Source organism: Chinchilla lanigera, unplaced genomic scaffold (assembly GCF_000276665.1).
Source record: "Chinchilla lanigera isolate Chin_1 unplaced genomic scaffold, ChiLan1.0 scaffold00010, whole genome shotgun sequence".
In the NCBI taxonomy this organism is placed as follows: Eukaryota; Metazoa; Chordata; class Mammalia; order Rodentia; family Chinchillidae; genus Chinchilla; species Chinchilla lanigera.
In genome coordinates, this window is record NW_004955411.1 from 4,098,603 (window position 1) to 4,125,050 (window position 26,448).

The 26,448-nt window shown below is 38.1% G+C and overlaps 1 protein-coding gene across 6 annotated transcripts in view; it reads left to right on the forward strand.

The window, feature by feature from the left end:
- Wdr27 (WD repeat domain 27) overlaps positions 1-24,589 on the forward strand; it is a 194,417-nt gene extending 169,828 nt beyond the window's left edge. For all 6 annotated transcript variants that reach the window (XM_013510744.1, XM_013510748.1, XM_013510746.1 and 3 more), the window contains one exon: positions 24,275-24,589. In XM_013510744.1, the coding sequence (XP_013366198.1) occupies positions 24,275-24,325 (51 nt within the window). In that variant the 3' untranslated portion in view covers positions 24,326-24,589. The remainder of the gene's footprint in view (positions 1-24,274) is intronic.
- The last annotated feature ends 1,859 nt before the right edge of the window (positions 24,590-26,448 follow it).

Consider the following 26,448-nt stretch of genomic DNA (forward strand, 5'->3'; position numbering starts at 1 on the left):
AGTAGGCTGAGGGATCTGCACTGGAGCCAGGAAGCAAAGCTCAAGGGAAGGACCCGAGCTCCCGTAGAGAGAACTGCAGTCATACTCCTCTAAGGATGAGAACAGCCAAGTTCATACCATGAAAGTCAGCATGATGTACTTTTCCAGTAGAATCAGCACCACATTGTCTTCCCTTCCAGTTTGCTCTCTTTTTTTTAAGAGAAAAAAAAATAATAAAAATGATACAGAATTTCAAAACAAGATGATAGGAAATTAGCTGTGGTCATTATATTGCGTATTGTTAACTTCAAAGTAGTTGCTCTGATTACCATATACAGGCATGTAAAACTGATCAAACAATATAAGCACTAACTTTTCCTTTCAGTGAACTAACAGAAATTAGTAGTACAATTGTCTTAGCTATCTTATATATATTTTTTCCCTACCTTTTTTTCTTCTTTCCTCCATTCCAGTTGTTCTTCCATTTTGGGCAGTTTCTTTTCCTTTCACAATATCTGTTGTACCTTTTGGATCTCATTTACTCTTTCAGTTTCTTACACTGAGACAAGACAATGTTTACACATACTAGTCTGATCTATTTCACTTATGAATATGGTCTCTCGTTGTATCCATTTATCTATAAAAGCCTTGAATTTATCTTTCTTTATAGTTGAGTAGTATTTCATTGTATAGAAATATCATATCCTTTTTATTCATTCCTCGATTGATGGGCATTTGGGTTGTTTCCAAGATTTAGCTATTACAAACTATGCTTCTATAAACATGGGTTCACATATATGATTGTGGTATGGTGTTTTCAGTTCTTCTGGAAAAATACCCAGAGGGAAATAGCTGAGTTGAAGGGGACCTCTAATTCTAGTTTACTAGGGAATCTCCACACTGATTTCCACAGTGGTTTCACCAGTCTACAGTCCCACCAACAGTGTGGAAGGGTTCCTATTTCCCCACAGCCCCACCATTTCTTAGTAATTGACTTTTTGATGATAGTCATTCTTTCTGGGGTGAGATGGAATCTCAGTGTTGTTTTAATCTGCATTTCTTGAATGACCAATAATGTTGAACATTTTTCATATATTTATTTGCCTCTTATATTTCTTCATCTGAAAAGTGTATATTCATCTCTGATGCCCATTTTTGGATGGGGTCTTTGAATTTTGGGGGACTGATTTTTTTAATGCTTTATATGTTTTAGAGAGAAGTCCTTTGTCTGAGGGAGAGTTGACCTAAATGTTTTCCCAGTACATGGGTTTTGTTTTTACCCTATTGGTGATTTCTTTTGATGTGCAAAAGCTTTTTAATAAGATGAGATCCAGTTGTTGATTCTTTGAAGTACTTCTCATGCAGTTTGGTTTCTGTTCATGAACTCTCTGCCTACCCCTGTGTCTTCAAGTTTTCTGCCTAATTTCTTTTCTAGTAGATTTAGTGTTTCTGTTTTAATATTTAGATCTTTGATTCATTTTTACTTTAGTTTAGTGCATGCTGATAGACATGGATCTAGCTTTAGAGTTCGGCATGTTAAAAGCCAGTTTTTCCAGCACCATTTTGTTAAAGAGGCTATCTTTCTTCCAGTGAACATGTTTGGCCCTTTTGTCAAAGATAAGATGGGTGAGTATTATGGTTTGTGTCTGCCTGTCCCCCCAAAGCCTCATGCAGTCATGGGGGCTGGCTTCTGGAATTTATGATTCATCCATGGTATAATGCTGGGATTATGGGTGTGAGTGCTACATCTGCCCTGGGGCAGGTAGTTTTGCATATGTAAGGGAGAGAAAGAGGCTGCTTGCAACCGCTCCTCCCTTTTGCTCTTGCTGATTTTGCTGTCATCAGCCACCATGAATGGTTGCCTTGTGCCATGTGCCACTCTGCCTTGGAGCCAGCTGAGTATGGACTGAAACCTCCACAAACTGTGAACTAAATAAACCTTTCCTTCCTTAATTCTGGGTATTGGGTGCTTTGTCTCAGCAACGAGAGAAAGTAAGTGAGACAGTGAGTGTGTCTGTAGTTGTGCCTGCATCTTCTAGGGTTTATCAAAAACTTTTTCTGCATCTATTGAGATGATCACTTGATTCTTGTCTTTTGCACTGTTGATATGATGTATTACATTTATCAGTTTGCTTATATTGAACCATCCCTGCATTCCTGGGATGAATCCCACTTGGTCATGGTATATAATCTTTTTGATGATTTGCTGCATTTATTAGCGAGTATGTAATTGATAATTTTTGCATCTGTGTTCATTAGGGAAATTGGCCTGTGGTTCTCCTTTTGGTTGGGTCTTTCTCTGGTTTTGGTATTGTAGCAGCAAATGGGCTGAATTCCATAGAAGGCCAAAGAGCTCTATTTAGGGCAAACAGAATTTATTAAATTTAGATGGGTCACCACTCATCCCCAACTTGCAAGTTAGGAACGTGGGCATCTGGTCTTTCTTTGTTTCCTTAAATATACTTTTGGTTTCTATGGTAACAGATTGGAATTGCAGCCATTGACATAGGTGACCACATGTTGTCTTTGCTGTCCCACATGACTGGGTCAGGCCCCTGGTCATGAGCCCAACCACAATGATATATCTCCCTTTAGATAACCATATATTTCCTTTATGGTTACAATGTTTATCTAGGGCCAGGGAAGGGATGAAACAACCCAGGCAGGGTCATAGGTGGTTATCTGGGTCTGGGTGTTCTTTTGTCTTTGGAGAAGCATTCTAGGGCTAAGTCAGGACTGCAAAGTTAACTTTTTACAACCCCTCTGGGATATTTCTCAAGACACATTTTGAGGTTTGTACTAAGATAGAATTATTCTATCTTAAAAATGATATACTAAGTCATTGTCCCCTACAGTATCAGGGTAATACTTGACTCCAGGAATGAGTTAGGGAAAGTTGCTTCCCTTTCTATTTCATTAAAGAGTTTGAGAAGTGTTTGCATTAAATCTGCTCTAAATTTCTTATAGAATTTAGTTGTGAATGCATCAGGACCTGGGCTTTTCTTTGTTCATAGTTTTTTATTACATTTTCAATTTTGTTGACAGGTATTAGGTTATTCAGGATTTTTATATCTTCTTGATTCAGCTTTGATAATTCATATGTATCTAGGAATCTTTTTTCCATCCTATGAAAGTCCAGATTTTTGAAGTATTGATGGTATTCTGAATTTCTACAGGCTCTCTAGTGATTTCACCCTTTTCATTCCTTATTGCATGGATTTGATTTTTTTCTTTCCTTTATTTGGATAAGGTTGGCTAAGGGTTCATCAGTTTTATTTATTTTCTAAACATCTTTTTTTTTTTTTGGTACTGGGAGTTGAACTCAGGACCTTGTGCTTGCCAGGCAGGTGCTTATGCCACTGAGCTATATCCGTGGCCCTTATTTATTTTCTGAAAGAACAGATTCTTTGATTCATTAATTCTTTGTATTATTTTCTTAGTCTCCATTGCATTAATTTCTACTCTGATCTTCATAATTTCTTGCATTCTTTGGGCTTTGGGCTTGACTTGCTCTTCTGTTTCTAGAAGCTTGAGGTGCAGCATAAGGTTATTTATTTGTGCTCATTCTGTTTTCCTGATGTGGGAATTCACTGCTGTAAACTTCCCTCTGAGGACTGTTTTCCTTGCATCCCACAGGTTCAGGTGGGTTGTATCTACAGTTTTGTTTGATTATAAATATTGTTTAATTTCTTCTTTAATTTCATCCATAACCCATTCATAATTCAGGAGGATGTTATTGAATTTCCATGTATTTATGGAGTTTTTGTGATTTCTTTTGTCAATAATCTCCAATTTCATTGCACTATGGTCTGATAGTATGCATGGGATAATTTCAATTCCTTTGCATTTACTTAAGCATGTTCTATGTGCCAATATATAGTCTATTTTAGAGAACATCCCGTGTGCAGCTGAGAAGAAAGTGTATCTAATATCGTTTGGTGAAATACTCTGTAAAGGCCTACTAAGTCCATTTATTCACACGTTTGTTTTAGTTCTGTTATTTCTTTGCTGATTTTTTGTCTAGTTGATTTATTGCTTTGTGAAAATGGGGTGTTAAAGTCCCTTGTTACAATTGTATTATTGCTTATTTGATTTTTTCATATCTGTTAAAATTTGTCTTTTGTAGTTTTGTGCTCCTATGTTTGCTGCATATATATTGATGATTGTTGTCTCTTCCTCTTGCAGTTTTCCCCTAACAGGTATGTAGTGACCTTCTTTGTTTCTTTTGATCATTTCTGGTTTGAAGTTCACATTGTTTGTTTACTTCAGTTGCTATCATTTCAGAGATTTCAGGTGTGTGACTTTCAAGTTCTTCTATTTTGAAGTCTTCTGGACTTGTTCTGAGTGGGGTTGATGTCTGAGATTGCATTCTGCTCCTTTATTTTTTCATTTTTGAGGCTCCCTCAGTTTCCCAGGACTCTGGCTCCTGCAATGACAGCAAGAGGCAGAGCATGTAGTATTGTCCCTCCTAGGCATCTCACCGAAGTTCCCCAGGCCTCCCAGGACTCAGGGTGGCAGTAGGAGGCAGTACCCAGGGTCGTGCCCCTCCTGGGCAGCTCACTGAGCCTTTGTAGGTTTCCTGGGACTCAGGGTCATTCCAACTCTGATATTTCTTCATTGACTTTTTGTATAGTTGGTTTGTCTGTTTGTGATAGTGGGATATTGAAGTTTCCCCATAATTGTGTTGATAGTTATGTGATCTTTTATAACAGATTGTGTTGCTTTTATGAAGCAGGGTGTGCTGGTTTGTGGAGCATATATTTTTAAAGTTGTTATTTTTTCCTGTTGACTTGTTCCCCTAACAAATATGTAGTCACCTTCTTTGCCAATTCTGATCAGCTTTGGCTTGTAGTTCAGTTTGTCTGAAATTAGGACAGATACTCTTGCTTGCTTTGGGGCTTCCATTTCATAGAATGTTGTTTTGTATCCTTTGAGATTTTAATCTATGTCTTTCTTTTGGATTAAATGTGTTTCCAATAAACAGAGTATGTCTTAGTTACTTTCTCATCGCTGAGATAAAATACATGACATCACAAGTTAAAGGAGGAAAGGTTTATTTTAACTCACAATTTATAGATATTGTGCATAGTTGGCTGGTTCCAAAACAGGGTTGCATGGTAGAGGGGCATTGTAGAGAAAACAATCCATGGCAGAGCAGGCAGCAGGCAGGAGATAGCAAGCAGCAAGCAGCAAGTAGCAAGCCTGCTTTCTTTCTGTCCCTTTATATTCCATACAGGGTACAAGCCTATTGATTGGTGCTACCCATTCATTGGTGATTCCATTATCCACACCCAGAACTATGCTAAGCCAATTTAGTTATCACATATACTTAATCTCAGTATCACACACCATAATCAAGCATCACACAGCCATAGTCCAGCCACCTCCCAAAAGCCCCACCTATGAGTCCATGTGTCTTTGAGGGGACATCTAAATTAAAGCCATAAGAATACCATTACATTTTGATTTTTTGTTACAGTCTTCCAATCTTTGTTGTTAGATGGGACTTGAGACCATTCACATTGAATATTATTACTGAAATATATTGACTTACTCCTCTCACTGCATTATTTTTTTTGTTGCCATTTTCCCCCTTCTGCTTAACTGCTCACCGTACTTTGTGTACTCATTTTATTCAACTTTTTGGCATTGTTGATTTCATTGTCTTGTTCTAAGATATAGTTGAAAATTTTTGCTGTGTTGGTTTGCTATTTATCATAGAAAGACCTTATTTTTCATTAATTTTGAAAGATAATTTTGCAAGATCTATTAGTCTAGGTTGAAGTTGTTTTCTTTTAGGGTCTGAAACACTTCACTCAAACTCTCCAGGCCTTTACAGTTTGTGTTGAGAAGTTGGCTGTAATTCTAACGAGTTTCCCTTTTCTAATGATTTGTTACTTATCTCTAACAGCTTTTAAGGTTCTCTTCTTGTGTTGGGCTCCTGTGATTTTGACTATGATGTGTCAGGGAGAAACTCTTTTTCTGTCCATGGCTATTTGGGGTTTTATATGCCTCACTTAACTATATGTTCCCTTTTCCTCATACTTTGAAAATTTTCTGCTACTACTTCTATAAACAGTTTTTAATGCCTTTTTTTTTTGTTTTTTTTGAGACAGGGTCTCACAGGGTCTCACCAGTAGTTCAGGCTGGCCTTGAGCTCATTTTATAGCCCAGGCTGGTCTTGAGCTCTCAACGATCCTCCTGCCTCAGCCTCCCTAGTGCTCGGATTGTAGGTGTGTGCCACCATGCCCGGCAATGCCATCTTTTTTTTTAGCCATCTTCTGTTATTTTACTAATTCATTTTCTTAGTCTTCTTTGCATCATCTAGAAGTTATTGGATCCATTTTTCTATGTTCTTTTGCTGTTTTTAAGGCATCTCTGAATATATGTTCACTTGGATCAGCCCTGTCTTCTAGTTCTGACAATCTGTCCTCGTATCAGTCAGTTCTGCTGGCCATACCTTAAAAACAATTTTGTGTTTCCTTGATTTCTGTTTGGTACCTTTTCATGGACTCTAATTCTTTGCTAAATTGTTTGTAGATGCTTTTAATCATTTTCTTTGGCTTAGATAGCTTTTTATTTGTGTCTCCTGTATACTCATGCTTCATTTTGTTCAAATCCATTATATATTTAGTTATATAGGTTTGAATTCACTAAGCACCTTATTGATCTGCTTTTTGTTTCCTTTTTTGTTACTTTATAATTTAACTGTTTAGTTTTTAATTTTCTCCACATAGCTCAGCTTTGGGAGAGTTGGGAGTTTTTTGAGGCATTTTGATGTCTTGTTTTCTGTTTTTTTTTTTAGTGTGTGTATGTGTGTGTGTGTGTGTGTGTGTGTGTGTGTGTGTGTGTGTATGCGTGTGTTCTGAGGGGTGCAGGACAATAACAGTAAAAAAACCTTTGTTGCTGGTATGGAGATCTCTTTAGTTAGTGTCTTTCCAGTGATATGCTCATGGCCTGGCTGACTATAGACTCTTGCTTCTGTTTCAAGGTCTAGTTCCCTTAATTTGAAATGGAGATGTTGTAGTATAATTGGTGTAGCACCTGGTTTTCTGGTAATGAATCCAGAATTGTTGATGACATTAAAAGCCAGATATTGGCCAGGTTTGCTTCAAACCTGGCCTTCTGGGTCTGCCATACTAAAGTACCACCTCCAGGCTTATCCCAGCCATGGTCTGCTGTGTCCCCATGTTTTTAAAACTTTCTACAGATGAGTCTTTCACTGCCTTCCTACAGCTCCATTTGCCACAAGTTTAAGCTCAGCGCTATCCCACTGAGCTCAGGTGGCAGCAACCCTATGCATCCTTCCCAAACCCTGTCCCCTCCTTGGCCACCAGTAGTGACTATCACGGAGACTGACTCATGCAGGCACCCAGCATCATTTGTCTTTGGGATGCAGTAATGCAGTCAGATATCTTGGAATACCAACACATGGGATCCATTAACACATATAGACACTGGGAGCACCCACCCACAGAATCCACTAATGTAGATAGACACCTGGGGGACATGAGGGTTTCTTATGTTCTATTTAGAGGACTGGACATTGCGATAGTAAATTTCTAGCCAAATTCAATCAAAATTCATGTAAATAAGAGCTATTCAGTGGAAATTGATTTTTTCCTTTTGTCTTAATGGCTCAAGAGTTTGGAAATAAAACTGCCAGAGCTATCTGAAAAATATTTCTGTGTTGTCCAAGTAATGCCCTAAGCAAGAGTTGTTAGTGCTCTAAAATGGTTTAGTATAACTTACAAAGCTGTGCTTTGCACACTGAGTGATTTTGAACAAATACACTTCATTAAAAAATGCAGAATGCATGTGGCTTAACATTATTCTGTCTGATACAGTCCAGCTAAAGACAGGTTTTAAAATTAATGTGATGTGTATGTTTAACTGTGAAATTATTCTGGAACTTGTAAGTGTAATTTTTCTCCAACACAAAATCAGACATTTTTTGGCTTTTGAAATAGGAATTAAGTGCTCACTCCATAACAGTTTGTGCACACAGGCCAAATTCTACTGCATAACTATTGGTTAGTTACTGTTGGGAATTATGTAAATTCCACACTCTGTCTGAAAGTTCGTAAGATCGTTATGTCTCTGTATCTGTGATCTGCTCTGTCCTATAGTAACCCTCCGTGTTGCTGAGTGTCTTCTGTGTCTGGCTCCTGAGGGATACCTTACGTATATGAACTAAACTAACCTTCATATCTTCTACACAGGGGACATCATTACCCAGATATTTGGCCTAAACTGAGGTAAAGAGAGTCAGTGACCAGGCCATATTGTGAAGAAAATATGTGTGGAAGTAAAGTTTGATTGGAAAGTCTGTTTGTAATTGCCACATTGAAACTATGGAAGATATTTAAAAAATTTGACCAAGGAATAAATGTCCCAGATGTTTCTCTGTCTTGCCTCTGACATAGAAGAGAGCATATATTATACATTTGGTTGTTTCTTGGAAGGATGACTCCAGGATCCTTCACAGATACCAAAATCCACAGATGCTCAAGCCCTTTAAACGAAGTGGTGTTCTATTTGCATAGAATGTTCACACATCTTCCTGTGTGCATAAATCATCTCTAGATTACTTGTAATACAGTGATACCTTGGTTCACAAGCACTTCTGTTTATAAACAATTCAGTTCTCAAACAAAAGCATTTAGCATAATTTTGCTTCCATTAACAAACTTTGAATTGGGTGAAAAACATGACCGTAGCCATCTTCCCTACACAGACACAAATGTAGTCATCTTCTCGAAAGTCATAAAACAAATTAAGTTCATGAACTGAGGTGCCTTTGTACTTGGTAGAATGTAAATGCTATGTAAGGAGTTGTAGTCTGTTCAGAGAATCATGCCAAGAAAAAAATCAGTACATGTTCTGTACAAACATGTTTTTCTGAATACTTTCAATTCACATTTGTTTGAACTCATGATGCAGTTCCTTAGATACAGGAAGCTGGCTGTAAGTATATGGGTATGTTTGTGCCTCTCTGTATACATGTGTATGTGTGTTATACACAGAGGATGCTTTATGTGCATTAATGCATAGAGTCCATGTGAGTAGTAAGCACTGGAAATGTCCTCTTCTTGTTTCTGATGATCACTTGAGGACTTGTGGAAGGCAGTAGTGCTCACCGCTGTACCACCATTGTCATTTAATCATTTATGCAGATGTTATGGTTTAGATCTGAAATGTCCCCGCACAAAAGCTTCATTTGCTCTGAGGCAGGGCCTATGCAGGTGATCGAATCATGGGGACACTGTTAACTGAATGTGACAGTATAAGGTGAGCCCTGGCTGGGAAAGACAGGTCACTGGGGGATGACCTGGAAGGGTGTATCTCCCTCCCCGGCACCTCCCTGCTAGTTTTGCCTCCTGTCCACCAGAAGATGTGTAGCTTTTCCTCTGCCATGCCCCTGTGTCATGCTATCCTGACTTAGAGCCAGACAACCATGGGCTAAAAACATGAGCCAAATTAAACCCCTCCTCCTTTACACTGTGATAGTCAGGTGTTGTGTCCCAGCGGTGACAAAGTGATAAAGTCAGAAAGCAAAGGCCCATCAGTGCCAGTCCACCCGATCGTCAGGCTGGGAGGCTACTGACAAACTGATGACACAGCACCTTCTGTTGTCTGAATGTTGGTGTTCTGATTTTGTATGTTGGAACTTAATATGCCCAGTATAACAGTATGAAGAGACTGGCTTCTAGGAGGTGCTAAGTTAGGAGGGCTTTGCTAAGAAACCATGTGAGACCTCACCAAATACTGAACCTGCCAGCACCTTAACCCTGCATTCCACCCTCCAGAACGGTGAGCAAAAATGTCATTACAAAGGGTATAGCCTTGGGAAATTGTTAATGCCACAACGTGGACTTAGACACCATCTGTGATTATTGGGATAGTCCAAAGTTAATATCCTAGGAAAGAAATATGACAATTTTAGAAAAGCTGACATACTCTAAGTACATGATCCTCCTGTGCCATGCCTGTGACATCTGCCTGCACCCCATGATCACCAGACCTCAGAGGTCCCCATAGCGCTGGGCCAAATTGCAGCCTCCAAAGCATCTGGGTGTCCAGGGATGGACATGGGGTTTTACATGCCCCCATCACACATGGCCATGGGACTCTTAGGACCCACTGGTCCCTGCAGGTCACGCAGTGGCCTCTACACACTGGTACAGAGAGTCCTGGGCCTTGTTGCCTCCAGAATGGGGCAGTAGCCCCTTGTTTGAGATCCCACAGTGATGTGGGGACATCCATGACCTGCCTGTCCAGGGAGAGAATCAGCAACTAATGAGCAAAGACTAGGTGCTGGGGCCCTTAAGGTCACCCATGGAGGAGAAGCAGACTGACTCTCCTCCTCCAACCAAAGGGAGTCCTCTGAAAAACAGAATCTAAATTTGTGGGAATGGAATGAAAGCAGCAAGGTTTTCGGTATTGACAATTTTATTGTAGATGTTCTATCTCCTCTAAAGCACAAACTTTTAATAATCAAAGATCAAAATTCGTACTTCTCTCCCTGTGTATCTTGTCTCAGCATCCAAGCCAGTGGACATACTAGGCCCCAGTTACTGCCAGATGTTGATCTACCAAACTACTGATTGAAATCCCAAAACAAAATGATGGAAATATCAAAACTTTATTGTATTGCATTACCATAGTAACAGTAAAAACAAGTGAAAGTGGGAAAGTGAAAGGGACAAGGAAGAGGTGCTAGGAATAAGGATGGCACAGCAGACCCACTGCCTACAGGGCCAGGGTGGGAATCCAGTAGGGACCAGACACCTGGAGTGTTCCCATACTTGCATGAGAGACAGACAGCCTAGAGGGCCACTGTGCTGAGGATCCAAGTCTATTTGATCTTTTTTTTTTTTTTTTGGTTTTTCCCCCGGTACCGGGAACCGAACTCACGACCTTGCGCTTGCCAGGCAGGTGCTTTTGCCGCTGAGCTAAATCCCCAGCCCCCAAATCTATTTGATCTTAATGGGCTACTTGATCTTATTTAAATTCTTGGCCATAATACTAAGAGAGGTAATGAAGTGACTTAGAAAATGTATTTGCAGAAATGTGCAAGATGGGCTATAAGGAGGAAGGATGAGACTAGGACAAGAGATGAGAAGCAGTTCACCTAATCTCAGAGTTGACCTGAGATGTGGGAGGTGATAGTTGACTGTGGACTGTGATATAAACTAGATGTGACCACTCAGAGTGGGGTTTCGAGCAACTGAACCAGGCCTGAAGTCTTAGGTCTGGTGCTGGGAGCAGCTGGAGCTGGAAATTGGTTATATGTGCGGAGACAAGATAAGGCCATAGTGCCTAAAGCAGTCAAGATACCTCAGTCTTGAGAAAATCATCCTGCCTGGACAATTTCAGTCAGTACTTGCTAGGCAACCTTGTGTCTTGTGATACTAACTTTGCAAGAGTATAAATAAATGACCCTACTGTTGTTCAGGTCCTCTTGCCCATCCAGTAGTGAGACCTCCACCTGACCCAGCTCTTACCTTCTGTCTGTCTTTTCCTCATTCCTGCTGCCATTCCTCCCTGGGGTACACTGAGAAACCAACGAGTCCATACAGCCTGGCACTAATTTTTTCTTCTGTGTCTTTAACCTTGCTGTCATAGCCGAGAAAGCATTGTGAGCACCAATGCCATCAATCTTTTGTCCTATTTTTGCTCTATGTGCTTTATTATATTTCTTACACTTATGTCTTTGAGCATTTTAAGTTATTTTTTATATGTGGTGTTAAGGGTTCAACTTTCTTATTTTTGCACATGGATATCAAGCTTTCACTCTACCTTTTGTGAAACAAACTTTTTTTCCATTAAATCATCTTTGAACTCTTGAAAAAATATTTACTCATATATACAATGATTTATTTTTTGGATCTTTGTGCCTTCAATTCATTTGCCTGTGTTTATGCCAGTACCATCCTATTCTGATTGCTGCAGCTCTAAAGTAACTTTCAAATCAAGAAGTGTGAGTCTTTCAGTTTTAGTTTTCTTTTTCAAGATTGTTTTGACTATTCCAGATTCCTTGAAATTCCATGTGAATTTTTAAAATTTTTTTATTTTAAAGATAAAAGAATGGAAACATATTAATAAACACATCGACATAAACAAAACAACATAGAAACAATAAAAGCAATACAGAATTTCAGACAAGGTGATAGGAAGTTAACAATGGTTGTTGTATTACATATTGTTATCTTCAAATTGGTTACTCAGATAAATAAATATAGGCATGTAAATATAGACATGTAACAATTGAACACTAACTGTTCCTTTCAATAAAGCAATAAAAATTAGTGGTAAAATTATCTTTGCTATCTTGTGTATGATATGTACATTTTCTTTCTTTTTCTTTCTTTCTCTCTTTCTCTCTCTTTCTTTCTTGTTTTCTTTCTTTCTTTTTCTTTCTTTCTTTCCTCTTTTCCCTCATCCCAGTTGTTCTATTCTTTTGAGCAGTTTCTTTCCCTTTCATAATATCTATTGTACCTTTTAGATTTTATTTACTTTTTCAGGTTCTTGTACTAGGGAGACTATACAATGTTTATACATGTGAATCTGATTTATTTCACTTATGAGTATGGTCTCTAGTTGCATCCATTTACCTATAAAAGCCTTCAGTTTATCTTTCTTTCTAGCTGAGTAATATTCCATTATATAAAAATACCACATCTCTTTCATCTATTCCTCAGTTGATGGACATTTGGGTTTCTTCCATGATTTAGCTATTACAAATTGTGCTGCTATAAATATGGGTGCACAACCCATATCACTGTGGTATGATGTTTTCAGTTCTTCTAGGAAAATACCCAAAAGGGAAAGAGCTGGGTTAAATGGGGCCACTAATCCTAATTTACTGAGGAATCTCCACACTGATTTCCATGGTGGTTTTACCAGTCTGCCCGCCCACCAGCAGTGGAGAAGGGTTCCTTTTTCCCTGCAGCCCCTCCAGCATTTGTTATTGGTTGATTTCTTGATGATAGCCATTCTTTCTGAGGTGAGATGGAATCTCAGTGTTGCTTTAATTTGCATTTCTCAAATGACTAATGATGTTGGAACATTTTTTCATGTATTTATTTGCCATTTGTATTTCTTATCTGAGAAGTGTATTTCATCTCAGATGCCCATTTTTGGACTGGGTCTTTGAATTTGGGGGGGCCTGATTGTTTTAAATTCTTTATGTGTTCTAAATAGAAGTCCTCTGTCTGAGGGACAGTTGGCTAAACTTTTTTCCCAATTTGTGGATTTTCTTTTTACTCTTCTGGTGATTTCTTTATTTCATATGAATTTTAGGAAAGATTTTTCTCTTTTTGCAAGAAAAAGTCTTTAGACCTTTAGCTGGGATTGCATTGAATGTTTAGATAGCTTTTAATGTAAAAATTTTAGTGATATTGTTTTCTAATCTATGAGCCTGGGACATAGCCTCATTAATTTATATCTTTTATTTATTTCTGTCATATTTTGTAGTTTTCATTGTATAATTCTTTGACCTCTGGTTAATTCCTAAAGTATTTCATTCCTAAAGTATTTCATTCCTATTTAATTCCTAAAGTATTTCATTCTTTGATACTATTATAAATGAAATTGTTTTCATAATTTCCTTATCAGATTTTCAGGAGAATTTTTAGGTTTTTTTCTATATAAGATCATACTGTCTGTGAACAGAAATAATTTTATTTTCCTACCCATTTGGGTGCATGTAATTTCTTTGCCTTGTGTAATTGCTATGGGCTGGACGTTCAGTATTGTGAACCGAAGTAAATTTGGAAATTCTTGCCTTGTTCCTAATTTAGAGCAAAAGTTTCACTCTTTTACTGTTTCGTATGATGATCACTCTGGGTTTTTCATATATGGTGCTGTGATGTGAAAGTTTGTTTCTTTCAAAAATCATGTTGGAATTTAATTGTTATTATAAAAGTAGTAAGAAGCGAGACCTCGAGAGGATAAATAGGCCAGGAGGGCTCCAACTTAATGGATAGGTCAGGGCAGGTGAAAAGGGAAAATTCATCACTCTTCTTCTGTGTGGACTCTTGTACTCTGGCATTTATAATGTTTCAGGTGCCATCCTAAAGTGAATACTAGGCCCCTCAGACATCAAACTTGCTGACACCTTGCCCCTGGACTTCTGAACATACAAAATCTTAAGAAATAAATTTCTTTTGTTTACAAATTATCCAGTCTGTAATGTTATACCGCCATAAAGTAGACTAAGGCTTGTGGCTTTTATTGTGGTGAACTAGTTTTTTTTCCTAGTTGTTGTGTGTTTTTATCATGAGAGGGTATTGAATTTGTCAAGTGTTTTTTCTATATCAGTTGAGAATCTTACGTTTTTATTTTCATTCTATTAAATGGAATGTATTACTACAATCACTTTCATCAAACCATCTGCATTCTGGGAATAAATTCCAGCTCATCTTCACATATAATTACTTTAATATGCTGCTAAATTCACTTTGCTAGTGCTTTGTTTAGAATTTTTATCAGTGTCCATATTGGTCTGTGTTTTTCTTTTTTTCTTCTGAAATATTCTTCTGGCTTTGGTACCAGGGTAACGGTAGCCTCATAGAATGAAGTGAAAAGTGTTTCTTATGTTGTGAGAGGTGGAAATTATTTTTTTTAACAAAAGTTTGAGAAGGACTGGTATTGGTTTTTCTTTGAATATTTGGTAGAAGTCACCAATTAAGTAATCAAATCTAGGGACTTTCTTTGTTAAAAGATTGTCAAATACTGATTGAATCTCCTTTCTAACCTAGGTCTAGTTTTAGGTCTATTCCAATTTTCTGTTTTGTTGGTGTTTAGTCTTGGTAGGTCTTGTGTTTTTTAGACTCTGTACATGTTTGGATTATCCAATAGAGTGATGTAGAATTGTTCACGATACCTTTTATCTTCATTTTATTTTTATAATAGTAGTAATGCTGTTCAGTTTCATATCTGGTTTTAGGTGGATTGCATCTTCTCTATTTTTTGTAGCCCATTTAGAAAAGGATTTGTCACTCTTTCTGATCTTCCAAACAATTTCTTTCTACCTGTTGTTTTAATGTTTCCATCTTGTTTATCTTTGCTTCAGTCTTTCTTATTTCCTTCATTCTGTTAGCCCTGCACTCAGTTTGCTCTTTTCTTTCTGGTTCCTTGCATTGCAAAGTGGAATTGTTGCTCTGATGTTTCTTGTATAAGTGTCCATAGTGGTAATGTTCCCTGTTAGCACTGTTCTTGCTGCATTCCATGTTTTTTGTATGCTGTGTTGTCATCTTCCCTCACATGTACCTACTTTCAAATTTCTCTCATGATTTCTTCTTTGACCTTTTGGTTATTTAAAATATGGCTTAATTTCCACAATTTTTGCATTTTCAACTTTCACCTCTTACTGACTTCAACATCATGCAATGAAGCTAAAGGAGTTACTTTGTGCATCTGTCTTTTTCAGTATATTGGGATTTGTGCTTTATAATATGGTCTATCCAGGAAAATGTCTCATAGTCACTTGAGAAGAATATATGTGCTATTCTTATTTAGCAGAATTTTTTGTATATGTCTCTTATGTCTGGTTGGTTTATTATATTAATATTCTATACATTTACTTATAGTCTATTGTTTTCAGTCCATTATTGAGAGGACAATATTGAAATCTCTATTGCTGCAAAACTATTTCTTCATTTAATTGTCAGTTTCTGCTTCACATATTTTGATGGTTCTTATTAGGTGTGTAAATATTTCTACTTATTAGGTCATCTTGATATGTTGAAAATGTACATTGTCTTTTATGTTTCTTGTAAATTTTTGATTTAAAGACTTTTTTTCTGATGTGAATGTAGCAATCTCTGCTCTTTTGCTTATTATTTGCAAATATACTTTTCTTTCCTTTTAATTTTATTTGTGTACCTGAATCTCAAGTGAATTTTTCACTGAAAGGATATAGTTCAATCATATGTTTTTGTATTGTCTGGCCAACCTGTGCCTTTTCATTGAAGAGTTTCATTGAAGAGTTCCACCTTCATTTAATGTAATTACAGATAAAGAAGAATTTATTTCTGCAATTTTCATAACTATATCCTGCACATCTTGTAAGTTTTTATCTTTTATTTCCATTGTTACTGCCTCTTCTTTTGTTGTTTTTAGTTGATTTTTGTAGTGAAATGTTTCAATGTATTTCTCATTCCTTTTGTGTATATTCCATAGCTATTTTATTTGTGGTTACCATGAGGATTTCATTTTACCTCTTAAAGTTGAAACATTCTGATTTGAATTTATACCAGATTAACCTTAGTATAATACAAAAACTGCTTCTTTACATCTACCTCCACCTTTTTCAACTGTAGAACTCACAAAATCACATCTTTATATATTGTGCTCCCCAAAATATAAATTAATAATGATTAATTATATTTCAAATGTATTATATTTTATTGTATTTTAAATGTTGGTCTCTTAAATTAAAATGAAAATATGTGAAGTTATAAACCCATGTTATAGTAATGTGATTTTTTAATGTATTAGTGTCTTAGATCATGTAGAATACAAAAAGTACAGTTACAGAGTCCTCTTTTTATTTTTTTGTACTGGGAATTGAACTCAGGACCTTATGTTTGTCAGGCAGGTGCTTGTGCCACTGAGCTATATCTCCAGCCCACCAAGTCATCTTATAACAATACCAGCTCTTACAGTTGCCTATATTTCACTTTGCTTGATATCTTTGTGGTCTTTATGTGTGTTCCTCTGGCTTTGAGTTACTGGCTAGTGTCCTTTCCTGTCCCTGTGTGGACTCCTTTGAGAGTCTCTCACAGGACAGACCTAGTGGCCATGAACTCCTTCAGCATTTATTTATCTGAGAAGGTCTACATTTTCCCCTCACTTTAAAGGTACATTGGCTAGACATAGGCTACTTGGTTGGTATTTTTTTCTCTAGACCTTTTCGTATAACAACCCATTGCTTCCTAGCCTCCAAAGTTTTTGAGAAATTATAATTTCATTTAGAATCCCTTGTATTTGATGAGTCACTTTTCTTTTGCTGTTTTTAGGATTCTGTCTGGGTTTGGCTTTTCAGGGTTTGATTATAATGTCTTAATGCGTATCTCACTGAATTCAGTACTCAGGGTTCATTGAGCTTCTTGGATGTTTATACAGACACTCCTCATTTAATGACCTACCCGTTCAGTGACTGTTTAGACTGACATATGACCTGTCATGCAGACATATGACCACCTTCTTTTTGTACAGTTCTGTATTTTGTTCATAGAGCCTCAATGTCTTTTTTTGCACAGTATACCTTATTTATATAGCACTGTAATTTTTGCTGATTATACTGTATGGTATGATAGTTTTATGTTCTATTATACATTACAGTACTGCGTGTAAGAGTTATGCAAATAAAAGTAAAGTCAAGTTGGAGTTTTCTGTGACCATCTCTTTGTTCTGAATATTGCAGAGTTCATACTGTATGTAGTTCCTTATTCAGTGACAACTTTATTTAACAATCTATTTGCAGGAATGGAACTTGGTCATTAAATGAGGAATGTCTGCATTTGTGCATTGAATCAAATGTGGGAGTTTTCTGCCATGTTTTATTTGAATGTTCTCTATGTCCCTTTTTCTCTCTCCTCTCTCTGGGACTCCTGCAATAAATGTGTTGCTGAACTTGATGTTCCGTGGGTCCTTTAGTCTTTACTCAATCTTTTTTTAATGTCCCTCAGACTTGATTATTTCTATTGTTTTATCTACAAGTTTACTGATTTTCCTACCTGCTCAATTTTGCTTTTGACTCCTTCCAATAAATATTTTATTTTTGTTGTGTTTTTTAGCTTTGGAATTTATTGTAGTACCATTTTAAGTTCTTTCTTTATTGATATTTCCATTTCACTTAGAAATCTTTAAAAACTTTACCATCTTCCTTTGATTGCCTTTAAAATAGTTGTTTTAAAACTGTTTGTGCTAAAGATCTGCCATCATGTCTTTTTCAAGGACAGTTTTTGTTGATTTATATATTTTCCTTTGAAGAGGCTATATTTTCACATTTCTTTGTGTGTCCTGTGATTTTTGTTGAAAACTGGACATTTGAATATAGTAATATGATTATCTTGGAATTAAAATTCTCCCCTGGCCTGTGGGGTTCATTTTTAAAAAATTCTTATTGGTACATGTTTGTACTACTTAATGTTTATAGTCCTTGTTTGCAGTTGGTAAATGCATATAACACATCCTAATTCTTTTTTAAAATCCCATACCCCTTCCCTCCCTCTTTCTCCCTCCAGCACTTGGTCCCCTTCACATTTCAGAAAGATCTACCTCCCTATTTCTATTACCCATCTTTTATTGTGCATTTATAATTTGGATTTCTTGTGTAAGAGAAACTGAGATATTTAAGTATGTGTGTGTGATTCATTTCACTTAACATTATGGTCTCAGGGAACATTCGTTTTCTAAAAACTGACTCAAGTTTATTTTTCTTTGATGGCAGAATAGTACTCAACTGTGTGTAAATACCTCATCTTCTTTATCCATTTATCTGTTGATGGACATAGAGGCTGCTTTCAAGATTTAAGTATTATGAATTCTGCTGCAACAACCATGGGCATCCATGTATCACTAAAATATGATATCTAACTCTTTCAGGAAGATACCTGTAAGGGGAATATCTGGGTCAAATAGAATTTCTAGTTTTTTTGAGGAAGCGCCATACAGATTTCCACAGTAGTTGTACTAGTTTACATTTCCACCAATAATGTACAAGTGTTCCTTTTCCCCACAGCCTCACCAGCATTTGTTGTTATTTTTTTTTTCCATGATAGCCATTCTTTCTGGGATAAGATGGAATCTCAGGATTGTTTGATTTTGTGTTTTTGAATGTCTAGCTATGTTGAGCATTTCATCATATATTTATAGACAATTTATACTTTTGTGGAGTGTCTATTCTTTTCATTTGCCCTTTTTAAATTGAGTCTCTTGTGTGGAGGGATGTAATTTTTTGGAGGTCTTTATGTAGTCTAAATATTCATCCTCTTTGTGGCTGGCAAAAAATTTTTCCCTGTTCTTTCACTCTGTTAAAAAGCTTTGTAATTTGATATAATTTCACTTGTTGATTCTGGGTACTGTTGCCTGAGCAACTGGGGTTCTGTTCAGAAAGTCCTTGCTTATGCCCACGACCTCAAATACTTTTGCCTAGTTTATCCTCCAGCGTGTTAAGTGTTTCTCTTTTAACATTTAGTTATTTGATCCAGTTTGATAATACTTTGGTACATGATGAGAGATATGTGACTAGATTCAATCTTCCATATGTTTTCCCAGCACCATTTATTAAAGAGGCTATCTTTTATTTCAGTGCATGTTTTTCTGTTGTTGTTTTTTGTTTTTTGAGACAGGGTCTTGCTATGCACTTTGGGCTGGCCTTGAACTCACTTTGTAGCCCAGGCTGGCCTCGAACTTGCATGATCTTCCTGCCTCAGCCTCCCGAGTGCTGGGATTATAAGCATGTGCCACCACACCTGGCTTTCAGTGCACGTTTTAAGCCTCTTTTTTCCCCCCAATGTAATGCTGTTTCTATCACTGTAGCTTTGCAATGTAACTTCAAGTCCAGGGTTATGTGTCCTCCCTTTTTGCTTTGGTTCCCCACGACTGATTTTGGTATTCTGGGTCTCTCCTAGCTCCATGTGAATTTTAGGATTGTTTTCTCCAGTTCTGTGAAAGATGCTGTTAGGATTTTTTCTTGTATTTTTATCATTTATTTATTATTTTGAAGAGAGAAAAAACAATAAAATGATATAAAATTTCAAAACAAAGTGATAGGAAATTAAAATGGTTGTTATATTGCATATTGTTATCTTCAAATTAGTTTCTGAGGTTACAAGATATAGGCATGCAAAATTGATCAAACGATATAAGCACTAACTGTTCCTTTTAATGAACTAATAGAAATTAATTAGTTGTACAATTATCTTAGCTATCTAGTGTGTGTGTGTGTGTGTGTGTGTATATATATATATTTAAATTTTGGCTGGGGTTGTGTTAAATCTATACATCTGTTTTGGAAATGTAGCCATTTTGACTATATTGGTTTTGCCAATCTAGGAACAGGGGATATCTTTCCATTTTCTGATGTCCTCCTTGATTTCCTTCTTTGAGTACTGTAGTTTTCATTGTAGAGGTCTTTAACCTGTTCATGATGGAGTTGAAATTCATATATCTTGCTGCTGGATAGCCCTAATTTGAATACCATAACCTAACATTAAATAGCTGCCTGATTGAACAGTTATGCATGTAACACTGGTAGTTTAAGCCAGTAGAAATGTGTTAACTTCCTTAGGTTAGTTCCTAAGTATATAATTATTCTTGGTCCTATGGTGAATGGTATTTTTTCCTTAATTTATTTCTCTATGGGTTAATTATTAGTGTACAGGAATACTATTTATTTATATATGTTATTTTGTATTCTGTACATTACTGAATTTGTTTATTAATTCTGAGAGTTTTTGGTGGATTGTTTTGGTATTTCATACAGAGCAATGATGGCAAACCTATGGCATGCATGCTATTTGTTTTTCGTTTAAGACAAAATATGTTAATATATGAATTATTTTTTCTAAACTAACAACTCAGTATTTAGATTTAATTGCAGTGTTGGTGCTTTGTGATAAGTAAGTGGGTTTTGGGTTGCAGTTTGGGGACTTGTCTTTTTAAATTCACTATTACTTGTCTGGTTAATCTATTTGTGATAATGGGGTATTGAGGTTCCCTCCCTATAGTTGTGTCTATGTTTATCTGGTCTTTTCTGTGCAGTGCTATTCATTTTATGAAGTTGCTTGCTGCATATATATGTTAATAGTCGGTATCCCTTCCTGATGAATTGTTCATTTAACCAATATGTAATGACCTTCTTTGCCTCTTTTGATCAGTTTTGGCTTGAAGTCTACTTTGCCTGAGTATAGAATAGCAACACATGCTTTTCTTCAGGTTCCTATTATGTGTAATATTGTTTTCCATTCTTTAATTTTTAGTCTAGGAGTTTCTTTCTGGATTAAATGTGATTTTTGCATAGAGTATATGGTTGGATTTTGTTTTTTGATCCATTCTGCCAGTCTATGTCTTTTGATTGGGGATTTGAGGCCCCAGACCTTGACAGTTACTACTGAAATGCATTGACTTACTACTGTTGTTGCTTTATTTTCATGTTGGTGACTCCCTATGTTTCCCTTCACTCAACTACTTGCCCTATCTGATATATTCATTGTATTAGATCTTTTTGTCATTTTTAACTTCATTGTCTCTTTCTAGGGTATCCTTGAGAAATTTTTGGTGTGCTGGTTTAACGGCCATGAATTTAGGTAGTCTTTTTTCTTTTTCTTTTTTTCCTTCTTTCTTTCCTTCTTTTTTGTCAGGGTCTCTCTTTGTAATTTAGCTTAGCCGTGAGTTCACTATGTAACTCAGGCTAGCCTGAAACTCACAGAAATCCTTCTGCCTCAGCCTCCCAAGCACTGAGATTGTAGGTATACACCTCCATGCCCAGCTTTTTACATGCTGTTTCTCATGAAAATATCTTATTTCTCCTTCAATTTTGAAAGATATCAGCTGGGTTGGAAATTTTTTCTTTTAGAGCTTGAAACATGTCACTCCACAAGTCCTTCCTGGCTTTTAAAGTTTGTGTTGAGAAGTCTGCTGTAATTCTAATAGGTTTAGCTTTATAAGTAATCCATTGCTTTTCTCTAACTGCTTTTAAGATTCTGTTCTTGTTTTGGACTTCTGGGATTTTACTATGATGTATTGTGGAGACTTTTCTGATCACGGCCATCTTGGTTACTTTTCTCTTGTTGCTAGGACAAAATCCCTGATGCCCAGAACTAAGGAAGGAAAGGTTTATTTAGCTTACAGTTGGTGGAGGTTTCAATCCATACTCAGCTGGCTCCAAGGCAGAGTGGCACATGGCAGAGGGCAAAACATTCATGGCGGTCGAACACAGCAAAAGCAACCAGTGCAAAAGGGAGAAATGGTGGCAAGCAGCCTCTTTCCCTCCCTTACAATGTATGCAAACTACCCACCCCAGGGAGAGTGTAGCACTCACGCTTATAATCCCAGCCCTGGATCATGGGTCAATCACAAATCCTAGAAGCCACCCCCATGACTGCATGAGGATTTGGGGGGGACATGCAGACACAAACCATAACAATGGCTATTTTAGTTTCTGTATGACTCACTTATCTGTATGTTAAAATCTTTTCCCTTATCTGGAAATTTTTTTTACTGTTATTTCAGTAAACAGGTATCTTCGAATGAGTTTCTTTCTAAGTTCCTCAGTCTTGGGGTCCAGCCAGTCATGATTTTCTCCACGTGGCTTTTGGACCTATGCTCCAGAGGCCCCTCCATCTGTCCTCCCTGGGCTGTGGTTACTTAGCTGAAGTATGTCCTTGCTATCATTTACAGATGGGAAGCATGATTAGCACTTTAGTCTCTGCTGCATGCAGGCCACAGGGCAGGGGTTCAAGTGGATGGTTAGAGTCATGGAGTCTGGTTGCTCCCTTCTCTCCCCAGGTGTTGTCCTAATCCAGGACCAGGTAAGTTGGTTAGTCCTTACCTCTGTTGCTCCATGCTGGGAGGAAACAAAACATAGAGCTATCTTGGAGTTGGTGATGATCATGCCATTGCATCAAGAGGGGCATGCAGTGTGGTCCAGTGTGGGCCTGCCTGCTGGAGTTGGTGGAGGGTAGTGCCACACAGTCCTTTGCTTTCTTTTGTTATTGTTTTTGATTGCTTCAGCCCATCTCTGTGTCCAAGATCAGCCTGACATGTAAACTTAGTCTCTCCACGTTTTTTCTGAGCCTGTCCTTCAGCATGGTCACATTGTGATTGCACTCATTATAGAGTTGTAGTTGAATATCTTACTCTTTAATGTCTGGCTCACAAAAGGGGAAAAGAGAGAAATGAAAATAGTGTCAGTAAGACTAGCTATTTAAATCCCCAGGAAGTCCCTTCTATTTAACGGGAGGGCTTGAAAGATGGGGAGGGATGTCACAACCATTACCACCAAGGATCTGTGTGGACCTCTGTGATCTGCAGTGGCAGGAAGTGACTAGAGCACAGACCTCTGGTCTTTGGAAGATAAGATGATTTTGCCTGCATTGGCTCCTGCTGCTTGTGTGAAGGTTGCTCCCAGGATGTGTGACATAGGATCAGGGTGGCAGACAGGTAGCTGCTAATGTGGTAAGATCAGAATTGACACAGATTAACTGGACTTTTACAGCACAAGCTTTGAGACGGACACTTTAAGTCTTTAACAGAACTCAGAATTTCAGAGTACTTACAGCAAGTAAATTCTGCCAGTATGATTACTAAGCACTTAGGGAGTAGAGTCCTGAGGCTCCAATAATCATCTCCTGTCATTTGTGATTTAGCTCTTGTAATTGGTTGATAATATACAGACAATGTCCATCAACAGGTGAATGAATGGATAAAGAAGATGTGGTATGGACACTCATTGGCATGCTACTGTGCCATAAAGAAAAATAAAGGAGTCATTTCTGGGAAGGTAGATGCACCTTGAGATTATAATGTCGATTGGGATAAGTCAGACACACGAGCTTGAATATCACATGGTTTCTCTGATGTGAGAAACTCAGAACTTGAATAAAGAGCAGAATAAAAAATAGATGATGAGAGTTAGGCAGATAGATCTTCCTCAGAGGGACAGGGGATTAGCAGATGGAGAGAGGGGGGAAAAGGGGGTGAAAAAAGGAATCAAGATGTATCATGTACAGGTACCAACTCCATACAAGAAACGTAAGCATTATGTACTGCACACATGGACAAAAAAGGGAGAGGATGGAAGGATGGATGAAAGGGGAGGAGAAGAAGGGGATGAAAGGGGATGAAAAAGGAATTAGCGTGCATCATGTACATGTGCCAGTTCCCCACAAGGAGGGTAAACATGATGAACTACAAACATATACTAATAAAAAAAGGGGAAAATAAAAAAAAAGAAAGAAAAAAATAAAAAAAAGTTTCTCTAATACATTAAAGATCAAAACATGAACCGAAAAAGGTTATTTTATGAATTTTTCTTCAATATAAACTGATTGTCCACCACACTTCAAATATTGAAGTAGCAATGAAATACAGTTTGAGTTAGTCCAGTGTAAATATCATATACGACGTATCTGTAGACTTTCCTGTTTTAATACATTTTGGTCTGTGATCTGGAAAATTACAAATCAGAAAAGTGTATATTTCTGTTTCACTTTTCTTATAAGCTTCTTCATCAGTGAAAGATGACTGCAGCCACATGGAACTTTGTTTTCCATTTCAGCTCGTCACAGCCACGCTGGATGGGAAACTCCAGCTGTTCCTGCCTGAGTAACCGCTGCCCTGCTGGTACCAGGATCGGGGGCCACAGTGTGGTGACAGTGAAGGGCCATAGCCACCTCCGGACAGAGCGTGGTGGGTTCGCCTTGTTGGATTCCCTTCCCACGGGCCCTTCTGCCCTGTGTGTGCCACACTCAGCCAGTGAGTGTTCCCTTCCCTCGAGGGTCCTTCCCTGGGAGAGCAGGAATGGCACCCCGTGCTTTTGCACAGACTGGAGAGAAGTTAAAGCAGAATATTCTTCAATAAAAAATAAACTAGTGTTTGTTTCATAATTGGAAGTTGAGAAGGAGGGAGGGGAAAAGAAGTAGGGAGAGAGAGAAAGAAGTAGAAAGGGAGAGAAATATTGAGAGAGAGAGGGAGGAAGGAACAGAAAGAGAGAGAGGAGAGAGAGAGAGAAGGAGAGGAGACAGAAAGGGAGGAAGAGGGAGGGAGAGAGAGAGAGAGAGACTGACTTGCTGGCCTGCTGACTCACGTGCTGTGGCTCTCCTGGTGTGTGGCAACCCTACCCGGTGGACATCACGGTGCACATCTTGGCTCTGCGGCTTTCCTCCTGTGACCGATGACTGAGCCACTCGATGCTGAGCCCACAGCTGCCTGGACAAGTGCCTCAGAACCAAGTGGCATTTTTAGGAATCAGTTGCATGTATTGGTCTCCAAACATCCTAGAGCCAAGTCTTTATGGTGTCCTAGAAGACTCAGGATGCTTCTGGAACATTCTCAGTTCCAAAGGCTGCAGCAGTATGTGGTACCTTCCATGTGAAGACTCCAAGGCCCTGCCTAAGAAGATCCAGATCTCATACAATCCTTCCCACCCATGAAACTGGGGGAGAGTGTGCCACTTGAAGGGCTCCTGACCTCCGCCTGTCCCTCTTTTCTCAAGAGAAAAGAGATGGTATGCTGTGAATTACCCCCTGCGAAGCCTCACTGGGGAGACTCCTGGACCCCTTACAGGAATTTCCTCACTCTGAACACAAATATGTGTGTATATTCTTGCAATATTTTTGAGAAATAAATGTAGAATAACTCATTTTTATTTTCTAAAACTGAGATACCTAAATTTTTTATTCATTTATTCTAAGCATAAAATTTCTCTTATTTCGCCAGAATTTTTTCAGTTTTCAAAATTGAGAATCAGTACTCATTAAAACACCAACTCCCTATTTAGCTTTTACCCCAGCCGCTGGCAGCAACCACCGCACCTCTGTCTCTACGAATTCAGCTACCGTACAGCCCGGTGTAGGGGAAATCACGTGGGACTCGTCCCTCTGCCCCTGGCTTGTGTCCCTGAGTACAGTGTGTTCGCTGCTCATCCGTGTTGCAGCCTGTCTCTCTTCTTACTGCTCAGCAGCATCCCGCTACATCCGCTTGTGCATCCACCCACGGGTGGACCTTTGGACTGCTTCTGCCTGTTGGAGAAATTTCAAGTGAAGTTTCTTTCAATCCTTTTATCATCCAACATTCCTGTGAGGAATGTTGCTGTGGACGAGGGAATGCAACCATGTCCTCCAGACTCTGGCTTTGACTCTTGGTGCCTGGTCAGAAGTGTGGCTGCTGCATGTGGTAATTTTGTTTTGCAAGTCTTGGAGGGCACTCTGCTGTTTTCCGTGGTGACAGCACGAGTTTGCATTCCCGCCAAAAGCACACAAACGTTCTGTCACTTTAACATACCCAGTTTTCTTTGTGACTTTCAAAGGATATGTTGGTTTCTGAGTTTTATTATATATTTTTTGGTTTTGTATAAATTTTGTCCAGAGTAGGCCATGATTCCAAGTATGCCAAATGTGACTCTAAGAAAAAAAATTTAAATAATTATTAGTGACTGAATAATATATCAAGAAAAGCTTGAGGATAAAAAATTTTCATTACAGAGTTTGGAGAGAAAACACAGGACAAAATAAACTTAGAAAAGCTACTTTTAAGAGTCCTGTGGGTTCCACATAGACTCTGCCCATGAGGACCTGCTGTGACAGCCACAGCCAGGAGGGCAGAGGGCGAAGGAGGAGGGGTGGCCCTGCCTGTGGGACCCCGAAGGTTGCTGCTGGGTCAGACCTGTGGTCTTCACGACAGAGCAGGTAGAGCTGCTGTTGGCTGCCTCAGAACTCTATCTCAGTGCATTTG